General features: G+C 39.4%; 1 protein-coding gene across 3 annotated transcripts in view; it reads left to right on the forward strand.

Moving 5' to 3' along the window:
- Positions 1 to 16130: 16130 nt before the first annotated feature.
- Positions 16131 to 23881, forward strand: part of tpk1 (thiamin pyrophosphokinase 1) — a 71041-nt gene continuing 63290 nt past the window's right edge. The window contains exons 1-2 of one of the 3 annotated variants that reach the window (XM_067577701.1): positions 16131 to 16233; positions 18676 to 18760. In XM_067577701.1, the coding sequence (XP_067433802.1) occupies positions 18718 to 18760 (43 nt within the window). In that variant the 5' untranslated portion in view covers positions 16131 to 16233; positions 18676 to 18717. Of the gene's footprint in view, positions 16234 to 16274; positions 17879 to 18675; positions 18761 to 23881 lie in introns of those variants that run through there. The other 2 variants (XM_067577702.1, XM_067577703.1) reach the window with 2 other exon arrangements.

The following is a 23881-nucleotide window of genomic DNA, read 5'->3' on the forward strand; positions in this document are numbered from 1 at the left end:
AAATGATCTATCTATCTATCTATCTATCTATCTATCTATCTATCTATCTATCTATCTATCTATCTATCTATTAGGGATGTGCAGAGAGCCCAGTATTTGTATTTGTATTTGTATCTTTATTTTTTGAGGCAGCAAAATTATTTGTATTTGTATTTGTATTTGTATTAGAATAAAAGTGGAAAGAGGCTTAAAAATCCTGTTTTTGTATTTATTACGCTTTTAATTTTAGAGAATTAAAGTGTTACAATAAGTGTTCATGAATAAACTCTCTTATGAAGGAGGTCCCCACACCAGGTCTCAAACTGGAGTCTCCCAAGTCATAGACGACTGCGCTGATTACTGAGCTAAAACTTAACACATCGACTCATTGCAGGCAGACCTCTACCTATTTATAAACACATAACACGGAGACAGCACACCATGTAACATGTAGAAGAACTTCAAAGGCGATTCTTGCTTTACACTTTTCATTTATTGCCTATTTTTTACAACATAACTTTTTGGAAAGGAGAAGGGTAACAACAGGTTATGGAGAGTCCCTTGGGACTTTCCCCTGATAGATGTAACAATGTAACCGACCTGCGACCTGGTTTGACATGTTTTTTTTTCTTCCCAAAAACAAATAATTTTTAAAATATTTATATGAATCAAATATGCGTATAAAACCCACTATTTGTGCTTTGCTGAATAATGTATTTGTATTCGGGCACACCAATACTATCTATCTGTCTGTCTGTCTGTCTATCTATCTATACTCCATGTTGTTGAAACCTTTCAGGGGTTTAGGTTCTTCAACTGACACAAAAATCCTTCAGACTTTCTTTTGCAGTCAGGGGCACTGGTTCATATATATGGCATTCTCCAGGATGGGATATCTCATTAAGATTGGCATTAGAGGTTTCCTGTGACATGATTTGTTTCCAGGGTGAAGGAACTGTGCACTCCGAAGGAGACTTCCTACATCAGCCAATACCATTATCCCTGGGATCACATACACACGGTCTACTGAATAACACCGAATCAAGTCTTGTCGTCTGAGTTTCCCTCCCTTGCTTATTTTTCCGTCTGTACTTTCTTTCACTTCTCTCTTTTACATCTGATAAATGCAAATCTGGCACCTGTTATCTCCTGAGCACTCTCAATATGCCAAGCATGTGTTATAGGGCCAATTCCCAGATATGTGAGTGAAATCTTTCAGTGTGTGTGAAAAAAAAAAAAAAAAACTTGTGAAGTTCTGGAGAGAGGGGCATTAATAACTAATGTCAATATGATATATTCTTATGTATTTATTCCTCTCAGCACATACCTAATTGTAGCATGATATGAGTATAGCACTTCCTGACAGTGGCAATGCTTCTTGCCTTGAACCCTGCAAATAATACTTGCATATTGCATATTTTCCCTCTATACTTGCATATTGCATATTTTCTCTACACATTCTCATTTCTCTTCTATACATTCTCTATATGTTGAGTCAGAAGAGAGCAATCATTCTGTGTTTTTATCTTTCATCCTCTCAATATTCTAATGATCTTCCCCTGCTTTCCCTCTTGGGAGATGGTGATGATGCATATCAAGTTTAGAGCCTTGCAGAGATGCAAAAACCTCAAGTAAATTATAAGGCACTGTAGAAATGATCATTTTGCGTGTAAGTCTGTGGGGAGTCAATATCTCGGCAGTATGAGCAAACTGTACAATTGCAGAGCAACCAAACTGATGTAGCTTCACATGCAGTGATATTGCTCTTTTGAATTGAATCCCTGGAATCTCACTCTTGTGAACTCACAGTCTCTTTCTTCTGTATACCCCCCCCCCCCCCCCCCCCTCTGCGCTGTTGTGTGTGCGAACCAGAACAAACATAAACATTCACTCTCTTTCACTTACTGGTATTAGCCTGTGCTGCTGCCGTGCTCCTTAACTGGAAAGAATCAATAAATGGGGTAGCTGGCAGGCAGACTTACAGGCAGGCTAGCTGAACAATTCTGGATGATAAGGCTAAAATGGTCCACTCCAGAAGTCTTTAAATATTCTTTATTGACCACATGAGAGCAAGACAGCAATGACTTGGCATAGTCACCCTGCCAAACCTCTCACGTCATTCCTCTCCTTTTCTCCAAAAAGAGAATTTTAAAATGGCCTTTTTTACAAGGTAAGTTTCCGGAATTGCTGACATGTTGATCGAAACCCCTCCACAGAAGGCAGAGGTTGTGTAAAATATCTGGCCCTTGGCATCCAGGTCTGAGGAAAAACTGATTTTTAGACTTCCACATTTGATCAATATGTTCCCAGTACTGATGAACTATCTGTTTGTCACTGCAACTGTCTCTGACTGTAAGTTAGCCAGGGAGCAAACCAGCCAGTCAATCATCTAGCCGCCTTGGCAGTTGGCCAAACATTGTGCATCCAATAAACAAATTCTATTATACTTTTTACATCATGCGCTTGACCCACTTCAAAAGCAGGTCAATTGACTCTGTTGAAGAGTTGACCCGCGTGCACTGACTTATCCACTTCAATGTCAGATAAAGAGACCTTGGAAAAAGGGTCAGTGCCAGACAGGCTGACAAATACAATGAATGGTGTGTTCTCCACTGGTCACTGTCACAATCTTCCACTGCTAACTGGCAAACATGACCATGGCCTCCATTTCATCCAAAAGCCACAGCAGCTGCAATGGAAGTAATTGCTCACCTTCTTTCGTAAACACTGTACTGGCAATGACATCTGACCCTCTCTAGCATCTCATCCAAGACGCTGGCAATTTATTTTCAAATTTACAACACTGCAAAAAGGTGAAAAGGGGACCTTAAAGAAACTTTAGAGATTTTTCAAAATGTGTTTTCATATTGCATTACAGAGTGTGCCACATAACAAGGTGAACAATTTGGCAACTAAATCAATTTGTTAAGAACATTCCTTATTAACTCGAATAGACTATGAGCTATAGTATTAAACATTTATTGCAGCTAAAGCACCAGCTGCCCTCTGACAGATCAAACACATCAACCAGAGCCCCTCAGTACAGCAGTGATTCAATCAGAAATTTCCATTTGCAAGTCAAAAACACAGGAGTATGTGTATGATGAAAACATGTATGGACTGGCTTAAAACATTGTCTGGTCTTATTCTCAATTCACACAGCCTGCTTCATCGTGATTATGCTATCTTTGCATACTTTAAAAAAGTGCTTTTAGCTTGAGAACTGATGCTCCATGGCGGATCAAACAATGAACTGTAATTGTCTCTACCAGACAAAGATCCTCGGAAGACCCAGAGATGACTCAGGAAACCAAAAATAATAATAATTATTCTTCATTATTGCTTGGCTTTTTGACTGAAATATCTTGTAAAGAAGATTGCTGGCTGCTTGTCTTTGTTCCTTCATTGTTGAGCAAGAGGAAGTGAGTTTTGCACTGAGAGCACAGGCTGCAAAGTGGGTTATGGAACCCAGAAATCTCCAACCAGCATCCGATAATCATTGGTTCAATTATGTATTGTGCAAGAGCTGTTAATCCCCTAAATTACAGCACATTATATGACTGTTTTGTATAATGTTGTACAAAGAAGTCTAGTTAGTTTGCTGGTTATTGTCCCTCTTAAATTATTCAATGCAATACATGTAAATATCACCCTATGTCTAACATAGACTACAATAGAAACCCTAGAAAGTACCTCTTGGTGAAAGAAGCCCTTTGTTGGCACAGTGGTGGTAGCATCACTGCTGTGAGTGTTAAGTTTTCAGCCTGATCCCTGCAAAGTGCTGTTATTCTTTGCTTTCAGATTGCATCACAATTTTCCCATGCTGCCTCTTCTCTGTAAACATCTCTCATAACGCCTAACATGTATTTTGTTTAATTAATGTTAGAAGTACATGGCTCGAGAGAAAGCAATCCATACTTGTGGAAATACTCTAACAGCTGCTTTTTATTTACACGTCCTCAATAGCTATTGATTTTTTTTTCCTGGTACAGAGCATTGTAATTCTTTAGCTGCTGGTGCATCACCTCAGCAGTCAGCCAGTCAGCAATACGAGCAAGTCCGTCAATCAAGAAAGCCAATCTGCCAGCCAACAAAGCATCCCACCTGCAAGCCAGACAGTCAGCAGCAACCTTATGAATTAGCAAAACAAACAGCCAGCCATCCTCCAACTCAGTCAGTCAGTCAAACATTTTCTTGCATCATTGTTTTCCTAATTAATCAGAGACATAAACAAAAAGCATCTGGTGTACCACTGGAGAGAAAACAGTGTGATTTTTTTTTTCTTTTTTTAATGTGTGTGTATGATGCTGTTCCAAATACCTTCAGGGCAAAATCATCAAACAAGTATTGAACTGTTATTGAACATACAGAAGCAAGTAATTGTAATGCAGCATAGTTTCATATTTAACCACTGACTTGCCAAGTTTTCAATCTCTGTTTTCTTATGAACACAGAGGAAGCAAGAGGACCACTTACTACCTTCTTTAAAGACAATTATAGACAAGTAATGTGCTCTTTGACACAAGGGAGCCCATGCCTTGCTAAATGATGCTCACTGGGTATAGTTCAGTGTTCCAGTTTACTGATTCTCACAGAAAAAAATACACCGATTTTTCAAAAGTGACTTTCACCCACGTTTCCTAAAACTTCTAATAAAGCTGTATTTCCAGTTCCAAGAAGACACTGCCTACCACACTGATAGTAAACTTCGGCTTGGTGAGAACAGCTCTCAATGTGCTTCCATCAATAGGAGGTGAAAAAAAGGAAGAAAGCACCAACAAGTTGCTTTTTATACACCAGAGTCCCTCAAAGTACTGTTAGTAAAACACAAATAATAGTTAAACTATGTATGTATTGTATTTTTATAAAATTTTCATCACAATTTTGGTGTTATCAAATTCGAGTTTTATCCACTTTTCACTTTTTTATCGAATAGTCAAAATAAACACGAGAAAAACTATCTGGATTTCTAAAAAAAAATGTTAAAAATAATTTTAAAAAATCATAACTAACTTCTCAAATTCCACTGGCCAATCAAATAGCTGAAAACACAAAACTGACGCAGTTCAAAGGCAGATTTTTGGTTAATCCAAATGGCTTTTACTGATTTCTTCAACTTTGTTGCAAAAAGACTTTTGGATATGAGTTAAATTAGATGTTCTTTGACTTTCCTCCTAATCTGCAATGCAAAAGATGAGAAAGAACATGAAAATATCAGAATATAATACATGAACCTTGAGGTTTTATTTCACCAAAATTCACTGTGCCTCTGAGAGAGAAGTTGGGTGCATATGCAAAAAAGTCTAACCTGAGCAGAGTGAATGTGTGTGTAAGTGTGTGTTTTTGCATTTGCAAGATAGAAAGCATACAAGAGAAAAAAAGAAAAGATAGAACAGAGCCTGTGTCTGGTATGTTGTGCTGAGCGATAAAAGAGCTGCCCCAAGAGACTGCAAAGCAGAGTGCGACACACACACATATGGACAGACACTCTCCAGGAGATTGCTTGTAGGTTAAATCTAGCCCCAACTGCTATTGCAGGGTAATCTATATCTGACAAAAGAAATCTGTTTTCCTTCCTTCTTCTCTTTCTTTGTCCCTTCCTTAATTTCTTCTTTCCTTCCTGTGCGGTTGTCCCTTCCCTCCTCCTTCCCTCCATCAGATTCATTCTTACTAAAATAAGCTCTAATTCAGAATCTAATTAAAACAAAAATGAAACATTCTCGATATAAAAGAGATGACTATAATACAGAAAACCTTGAGGATATCAGCTCTAAGAAAAGATCATAGCAGTGACTGTAACACTACTTAAACAGGCCTAATCTCCCTGGCCCGTTCATTTCAAAGCCTCCAGGCACTGATGCAAAATTGTTATCAGCCATAATCTCCAGTGTATGATTTGGACAATATAAACTCCCGCTCTCCCCCTTCCCCACTTCTTTCCTTCGGGTTTTATTTGCTTCTCAACACACAATTATGAAACAAGAACTAGATTGTGGACAGTACAAAAGTCCATGACAAAAAACATGAATGTTGGGTGAACTTTTATTCAGGCGATTACATCATGGCAGTTTTATAAGTGTCATGTTGTTGACTTTGTGAAAAGGGGGTAAATCTGCACTTGAATTCAATGAAAGATCTTGTCTGTTTTCTTTCTACTTCCCACATCCTCCCCCCGATCTCTGTTTGCCTCTCTGCCATCCCTGTTGCCTGCCTGATTCAACAGACTTACTAACTTCTTACTAAGTTTTCTAACTCCAATTTCTTACCCCAGCTTACATCAAAGTGCCTAGACTCTAACTAAATGGAATTAATTTACTAAAATCCGTCAATAAAAATACACAAGACAGTAAATCAATAGTAAGTCCCGGCAACTGCGACTCAGATTATTAATTAGAATTAAGTTGCTAAATTTTGACAGAAATTCTATATTCACGTGGGGGGGGTTGAGTCTTCTCTAAATGAGGAGCGACAGTATGATGCAAAAGGCAGATTACTTTCCAAATTTAAACAAAGATTTTCTTTCTTTCTCCTGTACACACACCTGTTGTTTCCTTCCTGATTCACCTGCTCGTTATCGACACATTTGACATGGAATTCCGACCAGAACCAGAAACAAATTACAACAAATCAAAGTTAAGTTTCAGTTGCTTCCCCCTACTGATGATGATGATAGAGAAACTCTCGAGGTGAGCATACACACTGAATACACATCAGGAACACATATTTACTAAATCTAAATAACCCTTCACTTCTGTGTATATGAGAAGATAGAGTTTGAACAGACAGCTCCATCTTGTTCCCTTTCGCTTCCCAATTATTCTCTAAAAAGTACATCTTTGATGCACTTTGTAAACATCTTTACTGACAATGTAATTGAGGGAGAAAAAGGAATTATTCAAAATATTCTGCATGTATATCAAAGCCTCTGTGAATGTGTGTGTGAATGACCAAGACACACACAAATTTATTTAATGAGTGACATACTTGCTGAACTCTAACTAAAATGTGTTGATGTCTGATAAAACACATGCATTCTCTTTACTCTTCATCATAAACAAATTATGCAGACAATGTTTAGCTGGAAAAAAACACACTTTGAAAAAAGCTGTTCCTTGTCTGCATCTTAAGCACCTTGTTCTGAATGACAACAACAGACTTCAGGCACAAAAAGTATCTCTTTTGCCCTTTTTTTTTCTCTCTTACACATTTTTTTTAGTTTGCAGTGAAGCCAAATTCAATAAATTATTAGTTTATTATTTTTCCAGACAGAGTTGGAGAGCAAGTAAACAGCAAATTGGAAGGGATGCAGGTTTAAAGAAGCTGAGATTCAAACCCACATAATCACAGACGCCTCCTAAACTAAGCTAAAAAGTCTCCAACTCATACTTTGCTGAGTTTAAAGCTCAATCTGAGTGAGCACTTACTGATCGAAGATTTAAGCCATGGCCCGAGGACATATTTTATTAAGAGAAGTTATTACATTGCTGTTCTGTCACAAGTTCTGCCTGGTGCTGAGGCGAGAGGATTTCACATGTCCCCGCTCTGTACTGCAACTGATACTTTTTCCGCATAAATTTGGGCAACACTAACCAGAAGATTAGAGACCTGAGCTCAGGACTAGAAGATTACCAGTTCGAATCTGTGGACAAGCTGTGAAAATGTGGATGGGGGAAAGAGGAGAAGCACTTCTTTATCCTTCCAAAAAAAAGTGTCATTTAAGAGTGGCCTTGGGCAAAGCACTTGACCCTCATCTTCTCCACTCAGTTTCCAATAGTAAAAGTCCTGAACTGTATTTGGACTTAGCAGCTTCTTGGTATGACGGAAAGGAAGTGTGAGTGTGAAGCAGGGCATAGCTGAAAAGATGTACACACTCTCTGAAGACCTTATATAAGGTTATAAATGGCTTCAAAAAGTAGGATTTTCCGAGTTTCGGCTAACAGACTTACTGACATCTGTCCGTCTCATTTTCTGAAATATAATCCAGATGTGGCTCCATTTGAAAATTTTTCAATTACTTTTACTAAAGGCATCCAGGAGTGCAATAGAGACTGGGGATTTGGACTTAGGAAAATGAAAATGATTAAATCATACCAAAGAACATCAGTTGGCCTTTGTGAAGGAACCCAGCTATTACTATATGAATAACATGTGCTCACACACTCACACACACACACACACACAGATAACCCCCCCCCCCCCCCCCCCCCCAAAAAAAAACGTCTCCTGAGATTACACTGCTCCATTTCATGTAACAAAAAAAGACGAACAAGTGTCTTTTATGTTCTCTTCACCCATGAAAGAAAGCAGAGATGGTAAGAAAAACATGAGAATCACAAATAGCCCTCCCTGGGGAACATCAGCGAGGTGTCAGGAGTGTTGTTGCTGAGTTTTGTTTGCTTTGTGCTTTTGAATTGTTGATAATGCAGGAACCAATGTAACCCAATCCTGGGTGATTACACATCACTCAAGGTTTGAAGGAACTAAGAAATTTACTGTAATAATCATAAACAGATAGGAAAAATCTGGTAACTTCAGTCAAACTTTAGTATGTATATAAGCACCACAGTTACAGCTGCTTTGTTCTGAATAAAATTATTTAAAAAAAAAAAAATAGACTTTTTGAAACAATAATAATGTATTCGGAATTTTAGAAGTTTATGAATTATTGATCACTTTAAATGTTGTATAATCTTCTGTTGAGTTTCCTCCACAGTCAGTAAAACTTTAAATCCCAGTTCTACAGATTTTTACTCCTTAAATCAATGTAAGAGCGATTGTACTAACACCAGTATGCCAATTACACGTTGTTGGGCCTCTACCAAGCATGGCAATAATAAATGACTCATTCGCAACTCAGCCCAATATCAGAGAATTATCAGAGAACTACAGAGAATTATCACCCGACTCTGCAGCTCCTCTCGGCTTTATAGAGCTTTATAGCTAGTTTCAAATTATTGTCTAGCTGTCTGGTCTGTACCTTAACTGTTTTGGTTCAATCTCACCACTCTCACAGTGTTGTTTTTGGCCACAGCAGTCAGTGTTTTCAGCAAAAAAAGCTAAAAAACCCATTGTACACTATACCTGCTCAGCATTAAACAGCAAATAGACACAGTTAATGACTAGCTGGTGAACATAGTGGAGCATTTAGCAGCTAAACAGCCAGATATTTCCCTCAGGAGTTGAAGGATGGTGAATATTAGACTTATATTCAGCAGGTGGACAGAAACATGACTCCAAATGAATGATGTGTAAACAAGCAAGTCTTTTCTAACAAGTTTGCTATAAAAGGTTTATGTCAGTGTTGTGTTCATAAACTGTTTCCATTGTCCCCAAGTGGACAAAAACTCAGTTAATGTGGAAGTAATTCTTTGAACTTTGTTGATGTGATTACTCAGCTTTCAGCACTCAAGAGTACAAAGGTAACATCACGCTGTCTGAAGCTGGAAGGTGCACCTTCAATTAGGAGTGGGATTTGGCTAAACTGGAGATTCTGAGCAGCTTATCTGTCTAATCAGAGAAAAAAGCATATTTAGAATGAGTCCATTTTTATTTAACACCAGCGAAGGAGAGAGAGGGCGGCAATCGGAGTGAGAAATTTGATTTGGTTGAGGTCATTTTAGGGCAGCAGGGTTCACAAGAGAAGGTGAAAATCCAAGTAGAAAGAGAAAAGAAAGACAAAATATTAGAGTAGACGGGTTCTGCAAATAGTCCTTCAGAGGAATAGCAGTGGAAAGTCAGAAGACACTTCATGCATTAAACTGATTGATTCATTGTCAGAGTTTCTGTTGGTCTGTGTGTTTAGAGAACACAGAACCCAAGAGACCAGGCAGGCAAGGGAGAGAAAGATCAATGGTGTTTTAAAAGAAGGGAAGAAGAAGAATGAAGTAGAGGTCTATGGTAGCAGGAAGAGAGAAAGAGAGAGAGCAAAGTGAGATAGAGTAAGTGTGTCAGGGAGATGGTTTGGGGGCATACATTTGAATTGATGGCTTTTGATGAAATATACAAGACGGTGAAAAGAATAAACAACACATCAACTCTCAAACACACATTCAAATACTGCACCAAGATAAATCAATATGTCTTTGATCACATATCCATTTAATATGGATTTTTATGATATGAGATGATGTTCCTGATCTTTTGCTGATTATGATTTTTTTTTAGTCAGCCACAGTATCCTGCTTCCCAAGTTTAGTTCAAAATGAAAGCACAGATACTCAAAATGATACAATATCTCAATTAAATGTGAAGTATGGAGTCAAAACTATGTATATTTATACAATTGATTTGATCAATATTTTCCAGCTCTGACTTACCCTGTCACACACGCACACCAAAAGCAACAAAACTGAGAGGACATCACAAATCCATATTGTCAGCAGAAGCCCATAATCATCTCTGACAATGAAATGCAAACAGTCTGACCTCTTCTTCCCAGTATATATACAGTATATATTGCATTTCACAGGCCTCTAGATATTGCCTCCATGACAATATCATTTCAAGAGAAAAAAATAATTACATTTTCTTCACCTTAAAGGGTGCTGAGATCATCTCTTTCAGCACTGCCCAGGACCTAACCACTCATCTTATCTTTATCCTGTGTATCAACCAAGAAGCTAACTTGGCCTCAAAACAGAGAACTCAATAACACGCTTTGGTCTTTTTCCATACAGTACATATGCATGATGATACCTACCCAAAGTTTCTCTCCAGCCTTCACACTGAGCCCTGTGCCAGTCAAAACATATGTAGCCTATAGGCAGTAAAATTACACAACGAAACTATCAAACATTTTCAGGTTATTTCCGGAAATAAAAGCCATCTGCACGTCTCTTAACCAATAAAGGAGTACCAGCACCCTCCTGCCACTATTTCTTTACAGGTATTCAATGTTCTTACAGGTATAAACATTGTGTAAGCATCTGATCAACATCAAAGTGTTTGTTGGACTGTCTTCCTGACCTTATCACATGCTGTGTACAAGCCCTGTCTCTGTGTCCATCTAAAATAACCCATGCACATACAGTAATGCTGAGAGTGTGTCTCCATTCCACTCGCCAAACCCCAGTATCTGCACCACAGGGAGCTCAGAAATCTCCTCCCTGGTGGCATCACAAGGCACCATCTGCATCTTCCCTCACAGCGCCTGGCAGGGCCCACAGCAGCTCCCCCATAAACCCCTCCAGCAGTTTCTGGGAGGTCAGTCTAGTCTAGATCTTCTTTCTCTAGCCCAAGGTGACAGAGGATGTGCTCCAACTTTTTTGATCTTCACAGAAATCTGCCTGAGGGTTGTAACACTCACTAGTGGAAATATTCATTTTTTGGATGACTTTCTCCTCCCTCACCCCCATTCATACTGTACGCCCTAAATCCTACATTACACCATCTACTAACGTCAATCTCAATGGGTGCCAAGCCCTCAGGACAGATATGTAGAACCGGAGGCTTGAGTGATTAATAACCCATAGCGCTCATTTTTGGCTTCATGAGAAAATATGACTGTCCAGCACTGAGCTGTCAGCCCCAGTCCTCTCTCTTAGAGCACATCTGTTGGCCTCCTCAAAAGATATGAGTTTATAGCTGCTGGAATGGTGCCACCTCACACTCAAGGTCGGTCTTTATCCATGCTTCTGGACAGGCAGGTGAGGGACACCAGCTCTCAGGCAATGATATTGTGACCAAAAAAGAATTCCACCAGTTGGACGCTGGACATATGACAGGAAGCTTCTGGTGGGGATTAAGTACAGCAAGGTAATGCCACAGGGAAGAAGCTGCCAAGTTGTTGATAATTACCACCTTGCCCATGTATTGAAGTTAAAAGAGTGGCCACCTCCACTTCGAAATCCCGGATCCAGTCAACTGTAATATGCTCTCCTTGTTCTTAGTAACCCATTACACAGAGCTCAGGTACACCTAGAGTAATTTAAGTCCTGTCTCTTTCCACTGTTGGCCATTTGTTAGCTGCGAGAGAGAAATCCCCCTCTAAGCGGCACATTGCACTGTATTGTTTTTACCCAAGTTGACCATGGCAGGAGACTCTACTTCAAAAACAAGTGAAAAAGAGGATGTACTCCATCGCCCTTATGTCTTGTTCATTCCTAACTGAAATGGGTCATCATCATTGGCAGATAAAAAAGAAAAATGACCTACTTAGCCCTGATTTTGCTGTAAATACCCCCTGCAACTACTTTCTCAACAGTAGCCAGTGTGTGGAGCTGACCAAACTGAGTACAGCTGCAAAGATCCTCTGAGTAACCTATTCTATTCAAGCTGCTCTCTACCTGTGTCAAAACATAACCATAAAAACCATAAACTGACATGAAATCTTGTACGAATACAAAACTCAAGACAGAAAAAAGCAGACACGGAGCTGAAAGCAAAGGAAGAGCAGAAAAGGGGGCTGGGAGATTAAAAAAATGGCAACAGGGAGATGAGGTTAAGACAGATAAAAATAATTAAAGGACAGACAAAGAGGAGGTGCATTAGTGAGAGAGAAAAAGAACAGGAGAAAGAGAAATTACAGAAAGGTGATGATAGGGAGGATTAAAGGTAAAGAGAGTGCATATGAGGGAAAGAGAGTCTGAATTTGCATGTCAGTTAGTGTCTCTCTTTTTTGTTTTATTATCTGTCATGATAACAGGTGTATTCTGCCATGGGTGAGCGGGGTAATATTGTGACCCATTTATCCGCTTATAGAGGATATTAAATTGAACAGAAGACAAACACACTTTGCTGTGATGTGACCTTGAAGAGAAAATGTCCACAGCATTAGTTCCACGCAAGATATTCTGAAAGAAGGCGGTATTAGGAAGAAATGACCCAGCCTGGTTGTCTTCACTTTAGTAACACCAGTGCTCGTGACCTAATGTCACCTCACCATTTCAGGCAGGTGAGAAACTGGCAACAACCCTCCTGATTCTGATGTGCCAAATAATGAAGGTAATTAGTTACACAAGATAGATAGCCAAAACATAGAGACAAACCTCAATGTTCTGCAAAGAGATAATTAAAAAGCAATTGGCAAGAGATTTTGATACACTTCTTTTATTACCTTGCACACTAAAAAAAAAAAAAAAAAAAAAAAAAAAAAGGAAGAAAGACAGCAAATGAATGCCTGGCTGAGATTCACTTTTTGGGAATGGGTTTTTTTCTATGGTTCCACCATCTGCCAGCTGTGAGAATTTTCATGCTTTTCATTAAATGTGACTCAGTTGTCTTTTTATTCCAGTTTGAAGGACTTTGTGACATGAGTCAGTCTTGCACAGAAATCATGGGGAGAAATGTAAAAGACACATATTAAGTTACATATTAACTAATTAACTTTTTCACAGTGATGCTCTTTTTCTACAGCTATTGCGCAATGATCTCAAAATTATTTGATTTTGACATCTTATTCCTCTGTGACTGATCATTGTTATAGAATTTTCCATCTTTACGGGTTACAAATTGGGTTACACCGGGTCAAGTCTGGGCCTTGAGGTCACACTGTAATTCCTAAGCAGGAAGGGGACATATTCTCCTCTCTTTAAGACTCCAGCTGTCTGTGATGTTTTGAGGAAAGCAGAAACCTCTCTGATAGAGGGTAAATCAGCATTGCCATGGTCACCAAGGTCGGAGGAGGCTTTCCTAGACAACACAGATAGGTGGATGCGTAGATTCTATTGACACAGTCAGACATTCAAACCAAAACTGCTGAGGTTCCATGCAATGTGACCTAAACTGTCAGTTCCTTGTTTAGAAACTAGTGAACCAATTAGACTAATTTTTCATATTGTAGGCTGATCTGCTTGGGTTAAAGACTAAGACTCAGACCTTCAGAGGACAGAACGGAAAGAGACAGTGTCCGAGTTGCAGATGACTTTGATGTTCGCTATTTCAGTTCTCCTTGATCAAGTACTTCAATGAACTTTTTCAGCTTTAAGACATCAAAGGCTCGTGCCCACTTTTCTCCACTGAGGTGCTGACCATTGCTCAAAATATCCATAACAATCATGTCATACACATAGACTGTGCTAAAAAGAAGAAGGGACACCTTTTTAGTATGTGGCTACTCCACCTACGCACCTGTCACAAAGACTACACAGATGTGCAAGAGATTTTGATGATACACATAGACTTTAAAAAATAATGGACGTAGCCACCGTGACGAACACCCATTGGTTTGTGGACTGTTTGCAACGCTGCCTGCCTGTCACTCAAAGCGGTCACACCCTTAATGATGCATAACTTTAAGCCATAATAAAATTTAAATGGGTGACTTGTATAAAAATTAATTTTTATAGTAAATAGTCATGGAAATATCGTAGATGTCTTGTGCATCATTTTATACACATTCCCCTAGAATTTAGCCTGAAGTATGTGGTATCTTCGGTAACCTTTAGAATTTAATTCTGTGAGTTTTAACCATGTTTGGCTGCTCAAAAAGAGTTCAGTGTAATGTGTAATGACTGACTACAGAAACGGTGGAAGTGAGGTTTAAGTTGTTAAACATTCCACATGTTCATCAATCTTCTGTTTAATGTTAGGCTATGTAAGAAGCTTCCTTCCTTCCATAAGATTACTGCATCTGCATTGTATTTTTTACCTAGTCCCTTTCTTTACTACTACAGCCACTGACCCACTTTTTCTTGCTAACCACTGATCTGCCTTCAAATAGTCAAGACAAAAATATCATATTTGGGAGTTCCAAACAGAAGACGTGAGAGGAGGAGAGCTGATCAGCTCTCTGAGAGAAAGACAAGACAAATGTTCTAAGAAAGAAAGGTGTGAAAAGAGAAAGAAAGGAAAGCGAAAAGGGTAAATATTAGAAAGAGTGATGGACAGTGAAGGTTGCGCTTGCTGAATAGATCCAGAGAGAAAGAGAGGGAGAGATCTGATCAAACATTCAGCTGGTGTGGCCTTGTAAAAAAATCCCTGCCAATGAAGAATGCACTCAGCCTGGAATTTATTCATAGATGTATTTATAATGCATGCCCAAAGAATGAATGACTTCTCATGCATAGCACGTATGCGCATGCGTGTTTGGCCTTTACATGTCTGTGCTAAACTGTGCATTGAGAGTGTGTGTGTGCGTATGTGTGTGTGATTTCCTGTCTGGGAGACAGGACAAGTGCTGATTGATGAGGGAACGTTTATTTTAACGAGCCTCTAGGGTGGATTCACCTTGAGAGTGATTTGGTTTCTCACTTTACACTACTTCTAGCACTGTCTGAAGATATCTGAAGCATACACCATCAATTTACACACACACACACACACACGCACACACACACACACACAGGTAAACAGACAATAGACTGTTTACCTGTGTGTGTAAACAGTGTGTCCTCAGTAGAGGCAACAGCCTGGTTTGAAGGAACTCACTGCCAATGATTGGATTTCAACCCTGTTGTTATCATCCCACCTTTATGTGACAGTGAATATTGGGATGATTATCCTTGTTTTACATGCTGTATGTAGGCCTACAGTATATAACTTGGTTGCAATTGGCCAGGGAGCCCAGTCTAGGAACACGCACGCTCTCTTGTGCACCCCGAATGACAGGCACACAGAGAGGACCAGTAAAGAGACAGACAGGGCTGGTAAAAACTTTATGGCTTTTTTGATGGTCCATCGGCCCACCGGTATGCCCGATGGCCAGTACACCACTGGAAGTATCTAATTGTCTGACTGTTAATGCTCCATTTAACTACATCAGAATTAAACCTGAAAATAGCCTCCTTCAGTAAAAAAGCTCCGTCACATATGAGTCAGTGGTGTTAATGCACATCTGTTTTGGGTGTTCTTGACATTTTAAGGGTTTTAAAGTTCACATGTAGCCCCAAATATAACCACATTAGACCTGCATGGCCTGCTTTATAATCCTTTTTAGTCCAAATATTGGGAGAATATTGTTGTTTTGTTGATTTAATATTAAATTGGACATCTGCTCACAATGTAATAGGGCAGATAATGATGGTTACAGTGAAGAGCGAACGCGGTGGTTGAAATAGTCTCTTATTGTGATAATTTCCAATGAATGAAATTTATAGGGAGATTAAACTATCTCTCAATTTGCAGGAGAGTCTCCTTAAAAACCTCTGGGACTCCTTTTGAGAATCTCATCATCAGAGCAATACACAAGAAGATGTTTTTCCACTTTTGGCCTCTAGATGTCCCCATAAGAATCTCCGGCCACCTCTTCCGAGTAGCTCCTCTTTACGCGCTCTTTGACTGTTTGGCCCGCATTAATGCGGGAAGTCGCTTCATTCTGTAAGTTTTTATTGAATATTTATTAAGCAGAGCAATGACAGCTTTAAACTGTGAAGTCGGTTAATTGTTACTGAAACGCTGTGTTGGTTTGTGTGTTGGTTTCTTTTGAATGACGCGGTTTTATCGCAGTTAGTTAGGAGCTGCGTGCTGGAGGGAGACAGGCTTCACATTTACACACCGCTGCGGGGGAAATGCTTTAAATGTTGTGCAGTTAAAATACGAACTGCAAGTGAGGACGTCAAATCATATTTTCAAAGGAGAGTGCCTATTATGTGTCTCGACACGGTCAACGGGGCCGGTTTCTGTTAAAGAAGCTTAAAAACGTGTGGTTAACGGAGCGGTCTTTGGGGCAAAGCATCATGAGCTGCATTCATCCTGCCTCAGGCAATGTGTCACCTGCGCAGGCAAAACTCTACTACCTGTGTGTTTAAACCATTATTGTTGGGTGAAAGTGAAAAATGTATCTAATTTGAAAGCCTTTTACTTTCACTTTGAACAAATTGTATTTTATACTTTGATTGTATTGTGGAGAAATGTAATATTATCTCTCACCTTGGGATCCGTTTGTGTTTCACAGCGGTTGCAAATTAAAGGACTGGTTCACAGTTTTTGTCTTAAAACAGCAGTCAGGTGCCCAAATGAACATTGAAATAGGTTTTTCATGCCGTAATCATTCCTCCTGTTCATACCGGTCATTAGAAGATCACTTCATGATGCATTTACAATGTAAGTGATGGGGGACAAAATCCACAGTCCTCCTCCTCTGCAAAAATGTATTTAAAAGTTTATCTGATGCTAATATGAAACTCCAGACACCCAAATTAGTCAAATCAAGTAGATATCTTTCAATGGTATGTTTTTAGTGCCAAAGTCCCTCGTCTAATTATCTGATTCCAGCTTCTCAAATGTGAATATTTTTAGTTTCTTTAGTCCTCTATGACAGTACACTGAATATCTTTGGGTTGTGGACTGTTGGTCGGGACAAAAGTAAACATTTGAGGACGTCACCTTAGGCTTTTGGAAATAGTTATCGACATTTTCTGACATTTTATGGACAACAAATTGATTAACTGAGAAAATAATCCTTACAGATTAATCAATAATGAAAATGGTAATGAAAATAACTGTTAGTATCAGCCCTGATGGACAGGTTTTCCAAGAACTGTTGTGTACAATTTGAGGATTATGTAATCCCATTTTATAGTGGCTAAAGTTCAGTCAATTTCCTCAATGAATACAGTCCAGTGGAATAATACTTTAATCAATAATTAATATAGTCCAGTTGTCTTGGAAAACAATTTTTGGCTGTGGCATCTGTAAGTGTGTGTGTGGGAAGGGGAAGGATTGTTATCCTTTTGTTATTGGATGGCGTTTAAAGGTTAACCTGGTGTTAAAAGGTTAGCAGCAGTTGACTTATTTATAATATTGTGAGCAGTAGGCTATCTATCCACACACTGCTCTACTCTGCAGGCTGGGTTGTAAGAGGAAAATTGTGCGAGGTGCGTTACTTCTGCTTCATGTTTTTGTTGTTCATGTATGAAAGTAGTTGCAAAAGTGTTAAAGAGGAACACATTGTCATACATGCATAGCATTAACCAAAAGGTCTTTGGTTGAGAGCAGAAGAGAGTAGTATCAGAAGCTTTTGGTGAGTTAAATTTACTTACAAAATCTTTTGTTAGAAAGTTTTTAAAAATGGGTGTTAACATATTATTTTCACATGAGATTTTTTTGTTGTTTATCCTTCATTTTACAAGAATGGTGAAACTGTTGTGTATTCTGGCATTTAGCCTTTTGACAGGCTTTTCGACATTTGTTTTTGCATTATGGGTGTTAAAAGTGTTCAGACGCCTTACACCTTCTTGTTTCATCTCAGTTATCTATAGATGTTTGCTGAAACAGAGAGATCTTTATGCAATAAATGATCATATGATTTGAAGATGGTGAAATATGCACATTATACGTTCTTAAAGCCCAGAGTGACGTCTTAAATTTGCTTGCTGTGTCTGAACAACAGTCCAAGACCCGAAGATATTCAAGTTACTATTATATGACAATGAAAAGCAGCAATGTGCATTTGAGAAGCTGGAACTAGCAAATATTTGGCATTTATCAAAAATGTTGCCAATTAATTGTCTGTCAATTTACTAATTGATTAGTTGAGTAATTGTTTCAGCTCTAATCATTCCTCTTCAGTTTCACAGATAATGTGATGATTTGCACTAAAATGTCAGTGTTTATCCTGTAATTATAAAGAATTGTGTTAATATTGTTACCCTGTGATCCGTCCGTAGTATCATCATACGCATAGAAGAAATTTGGCGGTAAACTGGGATGAGTTTGAAAATTAACTGACTGTCTTTGTTCACTAAGAAAAAGAAACGAACAAAACAAAAGCAAGAAGAGAAACAACAGTGTCCGTCCACCTTTTTCTTTCTGTTCCAGGTGAGTCGGCTGATTGAAGACAGGCTCTTGTGAATCCTTGCCATGGATGAAGAGTTGACGCCTTTGGACTGCCTGCTGCCCTCAGGTACCGCCTTTCAAACACACATGCACGCAATCAATCAAATACACCAGTGCGCACTGCCTCCGTGTGTGGGACACCGGAACACAGATGATACGTATGCATCTGATCAAAAAAAACACTTGTCACACTTGTCTTCCTCTCTTTGCTTCGCCCACTCACTCTGACACACACACACACACACACACACACACACACACACACACACACACACACACATAAACAGTCTTGAGGGAATTAAAACTCCAAAACAAATCACTGGCACTTGCATGACAGCATCGCGTATATGTATGAGATGCACTTCCATGTGTCCTTTTTTTTTTTTTGTTTTGTTTTGTTTTGTTTTGCAGTGTACATAATGAATTTTTACTGGAAGAAGGCGTGATGTGTTTGCTTGTAATGTTTGCCGTTGGAGGAAAAACAGGCTTTGAAGAGGCATTTTGATTATTGAATCTAGCTCCTGAATAAAATCCCTGTCATCATAGAAATTCACTTTGTTCCACCACAACACTGGAAAAAAAATCTGACATTTGACTAAAAATCCCATTTATTGTCTCTTCTACAAGGGCCTGTTTATGTTGCAAGATTTCCCAAAAGATGATCCAATATATTCTGTATCTGTTGATGCTTTAAGAGATTTTTTTTAAAGAAAAAGGAAAATTACAAACTGGTCTCCAGATGGTCCGCACTGACTGGCCCACAGGCCTGAGAGGGAAGCTGGTTATATCTGCCTTTAGCCACTGCTCTCAGGTCAAGGTTTGTGTGAGCTCCCTGGTGGTGTGTATGTGTGTGTGTGTGTGTGTGGAGGAAGGAAAGCTTATGAGCCTGTGGGGCAGGTTTTACCCAGAGCTGTAAAGGTCAAGGGGATCGTACAGCAGTTGGGCCTGTAGCGCAGACAGCAGGCAGATGTAGTCCTCTGTGTCTGTCATTATTTCTTTATTTCTTCATTTCTACATTTTAATGTAATTTTGAGAGCTATTTTAAGAAGAGCTCATTTATGACTTACAGGACAAAATATTCGTGCCTCACCAGCTTGTACAGAATAATGAGGGGGCTGCTATTGGTTGAGAAACAATAGATGCACTGTTAGTCCAAATTGAATTTCACTGTGGGGTTTTGACATCGGCTAGAAATATTGTCCCCACAGAATAAAGAGCTTAACCACATTCCCAAAACCACTTTGTGTCCCCAGAAAGCTCAGCAGTGTCACAGCTTTTGCCTCCCTCATCCTTTTTGGATTCTCTGGTAGAAAATCAATCACAGATGAGCTGGCTTTATAAACATACAGCATGGATACTGTGTGCATTTTAGCGATGAGAAAAATCCACTCTCTCACTAATAGTATCTCTCTCTCTTTGATGTTGCATTCCAGGAGATATCTTATTAAGAACTATTGTAGTTTGGTTTGCACACTTTGCTTCAACCTGAGCTGTACAATAGTCGCACAGGAAATATCTTGTCTCGAATCTCTTGTCGTCTACATTTGGCCATTCACTGGATGGAATGTGAAAAATACACCACCAAACAAGAAGATGGGCTGAGGGATGAAAGGCACAATGCCAGCAGTCTCGAGGTGATTTATTATGAGCATGAAACTCTGAAAAACTAAATGATATAAATGAAGGTAAGTTAGTTTGATAATTAAAACGAAAAAGGCACTATTGATTTAAAAAAGTTGTTCATCACATCTCTGCTCACTGTTTATCGGGCTGGCTGGTGTGTCATGTCAAAACAACATGCCCATGATCCTCTAGTGATCTGCATTTGACTCTTAATAAAAAAACAATATAAACATATATATATAATATATATATATAATCTGCTGGGTTTTTTTTGATGCTCTTAAACATAATGTGTGCTGATCTAATCAGATAGTGTGTATCATTGGAGAGACATAGCCGAGGCTATTACTGCTGCACATGTGCAGTATATTTGTATACAAATAATACACTGTACGTTTCATTGTGGTCCATTGCTCTCTTCTTGCTAGCCTTCCCTTTACCTACCCCCCATTATGTCTCCATTGATTGTTGTTGAAGTTAACAAATCACTAAAATGATCTTGTTAGTCTAAAGAGGCTGCTTTAATTGTGCTTGTGCATGTGCACACATTTGTATATACTTGACATTCTTGCACGGGTGTGATTTGCACAGATCTGCTGTTGATTTTCTATGCCTGTACACAGGGTGGGAAATTAACTTTTTAAAATGTGAACATCTACCAGCCACTGACAGATAAATGTTCAAATTCACCAGCCACTCAATCGTAAATCGTTATTTTGTGTCTGAAATCTACCAGCCACTTTCATATTTTACCAGCATTTGGCTGGTGGCTGGTGTTAATTTCCCCACCCTGCCTGCACAGCTTGACAATCAGTAATGCACAAAGGCCAACATCAGTCAAGAGACACTCACTTCTGATTGGAAGCTATCAGCAGTTTTGAAGCATCCATTGAAACAAACGTTTACTCAAATGTGTTAGCTAAGCATTACATGCCACACTCTTGAGTTTGCTCTCTGTACAAATCCAAGATTTATTCTAAAGATTTCACAGGGTGTGCAAATAATCCCCTGAACAGCTGCAGAACAGAAGAAATCTGAGCACACACACATCCTTCTGATGATGTAATTTTGTTGATAAATCTGTCACTTGCTATCAAAGGTAAAAGATGAAGACACATTTAAGATTCCCTGAATCATACACTTTCAATTTTTTTCCCCAACCGCACCGTATAGTGAAACACTTTTTCCCTTATTAGATAAGTTTAGACTATATTTCTATGGCTAATCTCTTGCAGGATATGCTTATCTAGACTCTCGGCAGATAATATAAAAACAGCCCCTGGATGTCTGCATTTTAAAATCCCCAGTGTGCACAGTTAGCCTTTTAAATTTCACCATTTTAATTATAAATGCCTATTCCTGGAATATCTAGGTGCTAGGTTATGTGCTCGGATTTTTGCATATGTGTCTATTTATGTGTTTGTTGTATTTATGCTGTTTGGCACTTTTAAAAGAATTCCAAGGTGATGTTTCTCTGAACGCAGTACACAAAAGGCAGCGCACCTCCTTGTGTATGTGTGTGCATGCGGGGAGGTGAGTGTTTGTGCGACGAAGGGTTATCTGAAAAGTCACGGCTGGTTGAGTTTGTCTTTTGTTCTCTGTACACCTCCAGCCAATTAAGAGACAAGACAGACAAATCTACTCCTCCTCTTTCTCCTCCCCACCTACCTCTCCTCGTGTCCTCCTTTATTTTTCCTCCTCTTTTGTGCTCCTCTTTATCTGCTCTTCCCTTCCTCTTTTTTACCATACTCTGCTGGGGTTGACCCTTTCTCAGCCATGCCGAAATTCACTCTTGATTTCATGAAACCTAAACTATATTCTGTGTCTTTCTCCCTCGCTGTTGCTGCTTCTGGCCTTCCACTGCATTCATGGTGTATCAGGGAAGGTGTACTGGGAAAGATACAAAGTTTTCATTAGATATGCTATGTCATGCTGTTCCAAAACTGGGATCCAATGGAGATGAATTTGCATAAATATAGTTTAGGAGAGAGGGGAGAGGGCATTGTAATCATGAAATGTTGCTTAAGCTAGCATGTGGCATTTTTGCTTTGCTGCAAAAGGCAACAAATTTAATAATGGATGAGCAATCATTCATGAGGGCAGACATGAGACGGAAAGATAAATGAGCAAGCAATGAAATGGTTAAGTGTGAAGGCAAAGGGAAGAGAGGTTATGCTTTAGTCTTTGGTCCATTAAGGCTTTTCATGCTGCTCTGTTTTTACTTTGTCATTGAATGTAGAATTTCCTATTTTTTTTTCTCTTCTCCTGCAGATGGAAAAATGACTTCTAAAGTATTAGTCAGGGGATCTGCATTAGCAGTAGAGCAAAAGAAAAACTAAAAGCAAGATGGATGGGTGGGAGAGCGAAATAGATTTGTGAAATGATGCACCCTGAGACAGAGACTTTGACAATGAATCATGGAGGTACACTGACAGGAAAAAAATAAGCTATAGGATGACATTTTTTTTGTTTGCATTGCTTTTAAAGGTCTTTCCTCTGTTGTCATGTAGTAACAGATGACATGTCACCAAGGTCAGGCTATTCAAATGAGCATCAGTGAGATGTGTGTGAGTCTAGAGGACATATCTCCCTTTGTTAGACAGCAGGGACATGGACATTAATTGTGTCACCCAGTCAAGGAGAGTTGAGGTACTCTAGCTGGAATGAAATTGTTGCATCTCTTGGATAGACATCTCTGCTATGGTTAGGTGTTGTTATCTTCTGATGTTGCAAACAAATCACTTGCAGCTTAATTGGATTGAGTAGGAAATGTTTTGAACCTTAATGATCTTGGCACGTAAGGCAAGATGGTGCAAGTATGGCTACCTTGTTTTGTGCTCCTCACGGACCTTGCAGCTTTTTGCTTATTTTTTATTTTGCAATATTTTCACCTCTAAAGCCAGCCAGTTTAGATATAGACACATTGCTAAACATAAGAGATTCAATGATCACTTACACTAATCAGGAGTTTCTCCACTGGGATTCCCTGCTCACTCGAAACGGTGAGGACCCACACACCACAGCAGCGCTACTATGTAGGCGTCGGAGGTGTAGTCGGAGGCAAGGGAAGAGCCCAACAACAACAACCAGCTGTGCAAGTTGAGAGCAAGGATCTCCTTCTAGCAGGAAACAAAGGATTGATCATCTGCCTTACAGAGACTTAGTTGTCAGAAGAGATACCAGACCACACCATCATACTCTCGTGGTTCTCCGTGTTTAAAGCGTACAGGTCGAGAGAAGTCTCTGGGAAGGGCAAGGGAATGGTTCATGGTCAACAATGCTTGGTTTGACCTTCATTCCCTCAAGTCTTTCTGCTCCCCAGACCTGGAATATCTCACGCTCCTGTGTCGGCCATTCTGGCTGCCTAGGGAGTTCACGGCTATTGTTGCGACAGCTACGTACATCCTGCCACCAGCCAACATGGACTGGAAACTCAAGGAACTGTATGGAACAATCAGCAACACCATCACCGCCAACATGACCAACGCTCTGGTCGTCACTGAGGCCAACGTGCAAGTCATTCTAGCGTGTCAAAATCCACAAAGCGGTCCCCTCCTGTCATCCA

This window comes from Thunnus thynnus, chromosome 21 (genome assembly GCF_963924715.1).
Source record: "Thunnus thynnus chromosome 21, fThuThy2.1, whole genome shotgun sequence".
Lineage (NCBI taxonomy): Eukaryota > Metazoa > Chordata > Actinopteri > Scombriformes > Scombridae > Thunnus > Thunnus thynnus.